Below are 11,009 nucleotides of genomic sequence, written 5' to 3'. Positions count from 1 at the left end.
GACTGAGGTGAATATATATTTGTTAGGTCAGGGTTTCAAGGAATATTGGGTAAGGCTGTGTAAATGGAGTTGAGGTACAGAACAGCCATGATCTCATAGAATGGTGGAACAGGCTTGAGGGGTTGAAAGGCCTCCTCCTGTTTCTATGTGCACGGTGCGGGGGGTGGGAGGTGATCCATTTCCAAGGCCCCGCTGTGTCCCCCTCCGTGGGGGCCCCTCATCCCGCCCCAGCCTGTGGCATTCATTTTTAACTTAAAATTTAAATTGGAAAAAGTTTGCAATCTGGTTTCAATCTGGAAACCACCTTTTTTGGGGACCTGTAGAAAATTGGCTTCCAAGGTCTCAGTAGTTAGAGCACTCGCATCGCAAGCGAGAGGACCTGGTTTCGATTCCCAGGCAGGACAAAACCGTGGCCAAGTTTCCTTACTCCAAACACTCGTTTCTGTTTACCAGCAGTGAGTAGGAATCCGGTTGTTAGTCAATTAGCGGATCGCTTTCCGGGGTTAATAATCCCTTCAAAAAAATCGGTCACTTCATCCCCGACTGTTTGTGGGTCACCATTGTGTCCCAGAGGATAGAGTTCAAAATCCTAGTCCTCGCCTTCAGAGCCCTCCACGGCCTCCCCCTTCCTACCTCTGTGACCTGCTAACTCCATACAGACCTGTCCGATCCCTCCGCTCAGCGGGCTCCGGCCTGCTCCACTCCCCCACCTGGTCCGCGCCCTCCCCCCCTCCCCCCCCCCCCCCCCCCGGCTCGGCTCTGGGATGCGTTACTGTGAAGCTCTGAGACACCGTCCGGTGTGGAGGGCACTATATACATCCAAGTTGTTGTTGTTGTTGTTGTTATTAAAGATCCCGCAGGGCTATTGGATAAGAGAAGTGAAGCGGTTGAGACGTCTCGACGACATGTTAAGGCGTTGGATCAAATGCGAGGATCATTATTATTATTATTATTATTATTATTATTATTATTATTACAGACGGGGGAGTTCAGCATTGTGCAGAGGTCAGACTCCGGTGATGGTAAGGCCTGGTGTGCTGACCCCGTCACAGGTCGACTTCTCCAGTCAGCGGCTATTGGCCCAGATGGACAACCTCTATGTGAGACATCTTCTTTGACCTTTGTTAATTTCGTCCCTCCCTCCCCCTCCTCCTCCTCTCCTGAACACCTCTAACCGCACTCATCCTTCCCCCCTCATCTTCCCGGGAAGGGGAAACCAGATCCTGTAGTGCAGTGGTTAGAGCGCTCGCCTCACAGCGAGAGGATCTGGGTCTGATTCCCGGGTACAGGGAGAAACCTCAGGCAAGTTTCCCTCCTCCACACAGCTCTATTATCAGCAGTCGGTAGGAACCCGTTGTTAGTTGAAAAGGGAAACTGGATCAGTCTCTGAGCAGCTGAGTTGAGGCCAAGTGCAGTGAGCGTGTGGAGTGTGTGACTAACTGACCGACCGACTGATCGGCCGACTGGCAGCTAACGTGTTATGACAAGGGATCTCCTGGGGGTGACAGGAATGCACAAGTGTGAAGTCCACAATCTCTGAGCTTCAGCGGAAAGAGATGCCTTTCGTCTGAGCTCAGAATTCTGCATGTGTGTACGTGTGTGTGCGTATGTATGTGTGTGGGTGTGGGGTGTCAGGTGGGGCGGTGGGAAAGGAATGTGGGAATCGCCCCCTCCCCCCCTCTGTGCCGGTCTCCAGTCCGGGTCCTGACCAGGAGGGGCCGCAGTGTCCCGGGGCACTCACTGCTGATGGCAGCACAGCCCGGCCCGGCTCATCAGCAGGACCTGGAAGGGCCGACCAGTCACTGGGGGCCGGGAATCCTCCCCCTCAGCTCCTGGTAACCCCACAGCCAAAGCCCTAACTAACGGGGAGGGGGGTCCTCGCTGGACAGGCAGCGGGAAAGCTGCCGGACAGTGATATCAATGGCCGAGCGGTGTGGGTTTCGCGGGTTACACTCCATTCCAGACACAGGGAGATTCCCATGTGAAAGTAACATACACATGTGGATCCCATGAACCCATGTCCTTATTCTGCTGCCTTGATGGTGACTGCTCTGAGTTTATTTTCTCGATCCCCTTTACAGTCATGTCCACTCTACAACAACAACTTGCATTCATACCGCGCTCCTCACACAGGGGAGAGTCCCAGAGCCCTTTCCCTCTGTCAATGAGTTTCTCAAACCAATTTGTGCTGTAATGGAATTCTGTTCTCTTTCTTCTATTTCCCTCTGCACTCACCCCCACCCCGCACTGTACCCCTCCCCTGCTACCCCTTCCTCCTGCCCCCTCACTCCACCTCCCCCTCACCCCACCTCCCCCTCACCCCCACTCACTCCCCCTCCCCCTCACTCCCCTTCCCCCCTCACTCCCCCTCCCCCTCACTCCCCCTCCCTCCTCACCCTGCTCACCCCCGCACTCCTCCTCCCTCCGTCTCCCCACTTGCTCTCCCCCTCCGCTCCCCCAGGCCCAGGCCAGTGTGAGCTGGTGAGGGTGGGGCTGTTGGCGGGGCTGGTGAGGCGGGGGTCTGTGCCGGTGTGTGAGGTGGATGGGGAGTTCTCCCCGGTGCAGTGTGACGGGGATGGTGCGCGGTGCTGGTGTGTGACGCCCAGCGGTGAGGAGCTTCCAGGCACCGAAACCAACACAACAGCTGGATCCCAGCCCAGCTGCAAACGTGAGTCACGCACCCGCTCAGCCAAACATCTGGCTACACGTCAACACGTGACACACGGCCTGACACATGACAGTCAACACGGATACATGGGTTGACATGTGACATGTGGTCTGACAGTCAACACATGATACACATACTGACATGTAACTGGGCTGTCCTCTGGGGATGGAATCTACGTGTGTGTGTGGGTGGGGGGAGAGTCTCCATGTCCATGTCTCTCTGTATCTCTCTGTGTCATAGAACTATACAGCACAGAGGGAGGCCATTCAGCCCATCGTGTCTGTGCTGCTCTTTGAAAAGAGTTTCCAAATCAACCCCACTCCCCCACTCTCTCCCCATAGCCCTGATCAACCCCACTCCCCTCTCTCCCATAGCCCTGATCAACCCCACTCCCCCCTCTCTCCCCATAGCCCTGATCAACCCCACTCCCCCGCTCTCTCCCCATAGCCCTGATCAACCCCACTCCCCCGCTCTCTCCCCATAGCCCTGATCAACCCCACTCCCCCGCTCTCTCCCCATAGCCCTGATCAACCCCACTCCCCCCGCTCTCTCCCCATAGCCCTGATCAACCCCACTCCCCCGCTCTCTCCCCATAGCCCTGATCAACCCCACTCCCCCGCACTCTCCCCATAGCCCTGATCAACCCCATTCCCCCGCACTCTCCACCGGCCTTTCAGGCAATGCGTTCCAGATCCCAACAACTCGCTGTGTGAACACATTTCTCCTCCCCTCCCCTCTGTTTCTTTTAACAGCTATTTTAAATGGGTGTCCTCGGGTTACCGACCCACCGCCAGTGGGAATAGTTTCTCCTCGTTCCCCCTATCGAATCCCCTCATAATTTTGAAAACTTCTATTAAGTCTCCTCTTAACCTTCTCTGCTCCGAGGAGAATAATCCGAGCTTCTCTACCTCTCCTGATAACTGAAGTCCCTCATTCCTGGTGCCATTCTGGTCAATCTCCTTTGCATCCTCTCCAATGCCTTGACATCCTTCCTAAGGTGTGGGGCCCAGAACTGAACCAGTCTCTCGCCGAGGCCTCACCAGTGTTTTATATAAAGGTTCATCATAACTTCCTGACTTGTGTATTCTATGCCCTATTTATAAAGCCGAGTATCCCGGATGCTCTTTAACAGCTGTATCTGCCTGTCCGGCCACCTTCAGAGATTTACTATATGACCCCCAGGTCTCTCTGTCCCTTCACCCCCATTAAGACTGTACCATCAGCTTATATTGCCTCTCCTCATTCTTCCTCTCAAAATGCATCACTTCACATTTCTCCACATTAAACTCCATCTGCCACGTGTCTGCCCGTGTTACCAGTCTGTCTCTATCCTCTTGCAGTCGGTTACTATCCCCCTCACTGTTTACTACTGTTTCCAGCTTAGTGTCACCTGCAAACTTGGGAATTGTACTCCATATACCCAAGTCCAGGTCCAGGTCATTTATATAGATCACAAACAGCAGTGGCCCCAATACTGACCCCCGGGGGGACACCACTGCACACTTCCCTCCAGTCAGAAAAACAACCGTTCACCACCACTCTCTGCTTTCTGTCTCTCAGACAGTTCTGTATCCGCTGCCACTGTCCCTTTAATATCGGGGGCTTCGATTTTGCTACAAGTCTCTTATATGGCACTTTATCAATACCTTTTGAAAATCCATCTAAACTTTGTCAGCTGCACTACCTTCATCGCCCCTCTCCGTTACTTCATCAAAACTATCAGGTTTGTTAGTTACGATTTGCCTTTAACAAATCTGTGTTGACTGTCCTTTATTAACCCATATTTTTCTAAGTGAAGTTTTATTTTGCCCCGGATTATAGTCTCTAGAAGTTTCCCCCCACTGACGTTAGGCTGACTGGCCGGTAGTTCCCGGGTTTACCCTTCTACCCCTTTTTGTACAGGGAGTAACATTTACAACCCTCCAGTCCTCTGGCACCACCCCGGTGTGCAAGGATTGAAAGATTGTGGCCAGAGCCTCCGTTATTTCCACCCTTACTTCCCTCAGTAACCTGGGATACATCCTGTCCCGACCGAGTGTCTTATCTACCTTGAGCACCGACAACCTTTTTAGTACCTCCTCTCAGTTTATTCTTATCCAATTTCTCTACCGTCTCCTCTGATACTGTGGCATTGGCTGCATTTTTTTTGTGAAGACAGATGCAAAGTCCTCATTCAGTACATCAGCCTCTGCCTCCACAGGAGGATTTCCTTTTTGGTCCCCAGTTGGATCCACTCTACATTTGACTAACCTTTTATTCTTTATATTCTTATAAAATACCTTAGGGTTCCCTTTTATGTTACCCACTAATCTTTTCTCATACAATCCCATCGCCCCTCTTAATTCCTTTGTCAGTTCTCCTCTGTACTTTCTATATTCCATTTGATTATCTTCTGTACTTTGGACCTGACATTTATCATGAGACTCCCTTTTCTTTTTTCTTTTAATCCCAATTTCCTTATTCACCCAGGGAGGTTTGGATGCCCTCCTTTCCCCTTTGTGGGAACGTATGTGTCTCTATATCTCTGTGACTGTGAGCTCACAGTCCAGACTGACGCTCAGCACAGCGCTGGGGGGAGAGAGAGAGCACTGCATTGTCAGAGGCTTCGTCCTCCAGATAAAATCTTTGCGTCCTATATCTATGTGTCTCCGCGTCTCTGTGCCGCTCTGTGTCTCTGTATCTCTTGTGTATATGTGTCTCTGTGTCTCTGTCTCTCTCTGTGTCTCTGTCTCTCTCTCTGTGTCTCTGTGCCTCTCTGTGTCTCTGTCTCTCTCTGTGTCTCTGTGTCTCTGTATCTCTGTGTATATGTGTCTCTGTGCCTCTCTGTGTCTGTCTCTCTCTCTGTGTCTGTGCCTCTCTGTGTCTCTGTCTCTCTCTGTGTCTCTGTCTCTCTCTGTGTCTCTCTCTCTCTGTGTCTCTGTCTCTCTCTGTGTCTCTGTCTCTCTGTGTCTCTGTCTCTCTGTGTCGCTGTGTCTCTGTGTCCCTGTATCTCGCTGCCCTGTGTGATGTGAACATTGCTCCTCTCTGTCCCAGCTCCGCTGTGTGCTGTGCCCCCCGGCCCCCCTGATGGGGTGGTTGTCTGTGACGAGGGTCCCGAGGGCCGGACCCTCCAGCGCTGCCGGCTGATTTGCCGCCTGGGTCACCGCAGCCCGTTGGCCGGGGAGGACTTTGTGTGCGACACGCGGAGCGGTGTCTGGGCCCCGGCCGCGCCCCAGCGTCACGCCTGTCAGAGTGAGTTTGCCAGGAACGGCCATGATTAATGTCGCTCCCAATGGGTGTGTCTATCCTCCTCGAGGGCGGGGGGTGGGGGGGGAACTGGGGTCTCCTCAGGGCTGAACGGCAACGTGATGTGTTGTACAACGGAATGTGGGAATCGCCCCCTCCCCCCCTCTGTGCCGGTCTCCAGTCCGGGTCCTGACCAGGAGGGGCCGCAGTGTCCCGGGGCACTCACTGCTGATGGCAGCACAGCCCGGCCCGGCTCATCAGCAGGACCTGGAAGGGCCGACCAGTCACTGGGGGTCGGGAATCCTCCCCCTCAGCTCCTGGTGACCCCACAGCCAAAGCCCTAACTAACGGGGAGGGGGGTCCTCGCTGGACAAGCAGCGGGAAAGCTGCCGGACAGTGATATCAATGGCCGAGCGGTGTGGGTTTAGCGGGTTACACTCCAGCAGTTACCCCAACACACACTCTGGGGTCCCCCCAAACCTTGGCTCTCGCCAACCTGCGCCTAATACTCTCCGGAATTAGGTAAACAGGAAGTGTCCTTCCAGAGAGAGAGAGAGAGAGCGCATTCCATTCCAACAATCTCTCTCTGGGATTTCCATGTGTGAGGGGATACATGGAAATCTCAGTTTGTGTTGGAGACTGTTGAGCAGTTGATAGGTTCAGATGAGACATTAACCCGAGGTCCCGTCTGCCTGTTCAGGTGGACAGTAAAGATCCCGCGGGGCTATTGGAAAAGAGAAGGGAGTTTCTCTCTCTCTCCCGGTGTCCTGGACAACAATCCTCCAAATAATATTGCCCACTCGCCCCACGGCTGTTTGTGGGGACACTGCTGTGTGTAAATTGGCAAAGTGATTAGGGACGGCCTCCTGACCTGAAAGGCGCTACAACAAATACAAGATTATTATTGCTCCACATTACAATGTCAATGTGGTCTCCCCCAACACTGCACTGGAGCATCAGCCTGGACTCTTGATGTTCCCGATGTGGGGGGGGGGGTTTAACCCCACAAACATTGTGACTCAGGGGAGCAGAACGAACACGGGGGGCACAGACTGAGTGCTGACAGATATGTACTGGCTTGTGCCTGGCAGGGATCCAGATGTTTCAGACAGTTGATGTCCAGGCGAGCTTCGAGCTGCAGTTGCCTCTGGGCAAAGCTTGCGGAGCTCAGTACTCGGGGTCGTTGAAGAGTTTGGAGAACCTCATCAGCGAGGACCTGAGGCTGCGAGGATTCTGCCACGTTCAGGTCTGTCCTTATTTATGTCGGGATTTGGAATCACATAGTTTAAGCTGGAATCCCGTAGTGTAGTGGTTAGAGCACTGACCTCGCCAGCCAAGGATCTGTGTTCGGTTCCCGGGCAAAGCGAACCCTTCGGCAATTTTCCTTACTCCACAAGCCTCTGTTTAGCCAACAGTAATCAGGAACCCGGTTGGCTGATCGCTTTTCCTGGGGTAACAATCCCTTCAAAATAAAAAAAATAATAATTTGGCCACTCGGTCCACGAGTGTTTGTGGGAAGCTGCTGTACATACCGCCCACAAAATATACAACCAATCCACTGCACAATATATTCTGTGAAACCCTTTGAGACGTCACAAGGACGTGTTAAGACGCTATATCAAATGCAAGGATTATTATCATGAATAACGTCAATCCATGTGTGAGTAACCCTCGCCCGACTTCACTGGCTCCCCATCCCCCAGAGGATCGAGTTTAAGATACTCATCCTCACCTATACAGCCCTCCACAGTCTTCCCCTCCCTACCTCTGTGACCTACTAAAACCATTTCAACCTAACCTGCCCGCTCCCTCACTCCCTCCACGGCTGTTTGAAGGACGATGCCTTCCCTCACGTGGCTGAAACTCTGGTCCACGCCTTTATCACCTCAAGGGTGGACTATGGGAACTCTCTCCTCGTCGGCCTTCCCGCCACCTCCCTCCACACTTCAGGTCATCCAGAACTCTGCAGCTCGTGTACTGTCCCACACCAGACACCGCGACCACATCACTCCCACCCTCACCCTCACCCTCGCTCCCAACCTCGCCCTCACTCCCACCCTCACCCTCGCCCTCGCTCGCCTCCACTGGCTCCCCATCCCCCAGAGGATCGATTTCAAGATCGTCATCCTCATCTACAAGGCCATTCACGGCCTCGCTCCCTCCTACCTCTCCGACCTACTATCCCCCTACCTACCTGCCCGTACCCTCCGTTCCTCTGGCTCCGGTCTGCTTCACATCCCCCGCCCCAACCGCCCGACCATCGGTGGCCTTCAGCCTCTCAGCCCCGAGGCTCTGGAATTCCATCCCCAGTGCCTTCGCCGCTTCCTCCCTTTCCTCCTTCAAGGCCGGTCTCAAGACCTTTCTCTTTGACCTTCAGCCTTCAGCTCCCCTCTCGACTCTCTACCCCCTCCTCGCTCCCTCCCTTCCCTCCCCTCACCCTGACCATTTCCCCCCAATGCTCGGGTCCTGACCCAACTGTCCAGCGCTTTGGGACGTCCTCCCGACGTGAAAGGCGCTCAATAAATGGAATCTTGTTGTTGTGCAAATTGGGCTCTGCATTTGCCCACAAAACACACCGTCACTACTTCACAGTAAAACCTGAGAGACATTCTCCCGATGTGAAAGATTGCTGCACGAGACACAAGGGTTATTATTAATAATAATCATAAAATTGTATTCTGATGTGTGAGCCAATTTGGGGGGTGTGGAAAGGCTCCTTCTGCATCCTTCCCTTTCCCTCTTCTCTCCCCCCAACCACCCCCCCCCAAAAAAAAAATTGGAAAACTGTAGGATTATTGCTGACATGTGGCCCGACAAGTGGCAACGAAAGAAAACTGATAATTCTTGGTTACTGTTAGGTGTCGGGGGTGGGAGGGACGGCCCGACTCACTGTCTGTGATGCCTCCTCCCTCTCTCTGGGGTGTGCGAGCCCAGAGCGTGTAGGAGTCAACATGACCTGGAGAGCCCGGCTCGCGGACATCCCACCTTCCTCCACCCTGGACCTGCGTGACGTAGGTAAGTCATGTCAGATGGTCATGTGACACCGTCATGTGAGATGGCTGCATCACGCAAACATATGACACAGCTTCATGTGAGACGATGAATCACGCTAATATCCAGGTAATTCCTTAGTAATCTCTCCGTGATATCCCGGTATTCTCTCTGTGATATCCCAGTATTCTCTCCGTGATATCCCAGTAATCTCTCCGTGATATCCCAGTATTCTCTCCGTGATATCCCAGTAATCTCTCCGTGATATCCCAGTAATCTCTCCGTGATATCCCAGTATTCTCTCTGTGATATCCCAGTATTCTCTCCGTGATATCCCAGTATTCTCTCTGTGATATCCCAGTATTCTCTCCGTGATATCCCGGTATTCTCTCCGTGATATCCCGGTATTCTCTCCGTGATATCCCGGTATTCTCTCCGTGATATCCCAGTATTCTCTCCGTGATATCCAGGTAATCTCTCCGTGATATCCCAGTAATCTCTCCGTGATATCCCAGTAATCTCTCCGTGATATCCCAGTATTCTCTCCGTGATATCCCAGTAATCTCTCCGTGATATCCCAGTAATCTCTCCGTGATATCCCAGTATTCTCTCTGTGATATCCCAGTAATCTCTCCGTGATATCCCAGTAATCTCTCCGTGATATCCTGGTATTCTCTCTGTGATATCCCAGTATTCTCTCCGTGATATCCCAGTATTCTCTCCGTGATATCCAGGTAATCTCTCCGTGATATCCCAGTAATCTCTCCGTGATATCCCAGTAATCTCTCCGTGATATCCCAGTATTCTCTCCGTGATATCCCAGTAATCTCTCCGTGATATCCCAGTAATCTCTCCGTGATATCCCAGTATTCTCTCTGTGATATCCCAGTAATCTCTCCGTGATATCCCAGTAATCTCTCCGTGATATCCCGGTATTCTCTCTGTGATATCCCAGTAATCTCTCCGTGATATCCCAGTAATCTCTCCGTGATATCCCGGTATTCTCTCCGTGATATCCCAGTAATCTCTCCGTGATATCCCAGTATTCTCTCTGTGATATCCCGGTATTCTCTCTGTGAATCTGGATAATCTTTCAGGAATGTCTCGCTAATCTCGCGGTAATATCTTGGTCATCTCTGCCGTGCTTCTTGCTGAGAAGCTGATGGTGTCTCTCCCTCTGGCCCCAGAGCGCGCAATGGCTGGGGAGCAGCTGTTTGGCCGTTTGTCGGAGCTGGTTGACGGGGGTGACTACCGGCTGGCGATGGACGACGGCAGCTTTGCCGTGGCCTCCAGCTTCCTTCCTCCAGGTGTTCCCACCGAGGCTGGGCTGGGGTGTGTGGCAGGGCACATCAGGGTTCTGAATGAACCCAACGGATCTCGCCGTGACGAAGGCTGCGGTAAGTGAGAGCACCCAAAACTGATACCCATCTCAAACCCCCTCCCTCTCTCCTCCACTCACCCTCTCGATCCAACTTCAAACCCTGTCTGAACATTTACCTCTCTGACCGTGACTATGGTCACCTCCCCCCGACCCCCACCAAACCCCCATTCCCCCGCTCAGCCTCCAGCCTGTTCCTGAGACATTGCCCTGACTCAGTGGTAGCCAACTCGCCCAGACGTGGCCCCAGTTCGTCAACTAGTCCGTCAACTCCCCCCACCAAACACTTGCACGAGTCCAGGTAAATCCGTGTCCGATCGGCCGGGTGTTTCCTGTGTTTGGTTGATTGATTATGTCTTGATCTATGAAGGAAATGTATTTTGTTACCGATCATAAATGTTGGCCACCCTGGTCTGGGTAACTGGGATAGTTGTGTTTGTTTTGTCGCCAGCGATGCTATTTATCATTGATCACATCTCAGAGGCTTGATGATGCTGAGCCGGGGGGAGGGAAGTGACTGTAGGTGTGGTCGAAGACAAAAGTCTTCTGGGGTGATCTGAAAATGGGGAAGGAAGGGGCAAAGTGGAGGGATGGGGGAGAGTGTTTCAGAGATTGGAGCGGCATGGCTGAGAGCGAGGCTGGCGATGGTGCTTGAGGGACGAGGACATTTGAGAAAGGGCTGATGCTGTAATGGGAGGATGGGATGGTGGAGATCAGATAGGAGACACAGTGAAGGCTGACTCTGCT

General features: G+C 52.9%; 1 protein-coding gene across 1 annotated transcript in view; it reads left to right on the top strand.

Annotated features, from left to right (window-relative positions):
* Positions 1-11,009, top strand: part of LOC103191397 (thyroglobulin) — a 63,657-nt gene that overhangs the window by 13,316 nt on the left and 39,332 nt on the right. The window contains exons 9-14 of the mRNA XM_042331723.1: positions 1,053-1,100; positions 2,462-2,668; positions 5,702-5,899; positions 6,985-7,139; positions 8,752-8,908; positions 10,072-10,281. Of these exons, the coding sequence (XP_042187657.1) occupies positions 1,053-1,100; positions 2,462-2,668; positions 5,702-5,899; positions 6,985-7,139; positions 8,752-8,908; positions 10,072-10,281 (975 nt within the window). The remainder of the gene's footprint in view (positions 1-1,052; positions 1,101-2,461; positions 2,669-5,701; positions 5,900-6,984; positions 7,140-8,751; positions 8,909-10,071; positions 10,282-11,009) is intronic.

The sequence above is a fragment of the Callorhinchus milii genome, unplaced genomic scaffold, assembly GCF_018977255.1.
Source record: "Callorhinchus milii isolate IMCB2004 unplaced genomic scaffold, IMCB_Cmil_1.0 Scaffold2, whole genome shotgun sequence".
Taxonomy (NCBI): domain Eukaryota; kingdom Metazoa; phylum Chordata; class Chondrichthyes; order Chimaeriformes; family Callorhinchidae; genus Callorhinchus; species Callorhinchus milii.
The sequence above is the reverse complement of the archived record's forward strand: the minus strand, read 5'-3'. Positions and strand labels throughout refer to the sequence as shown.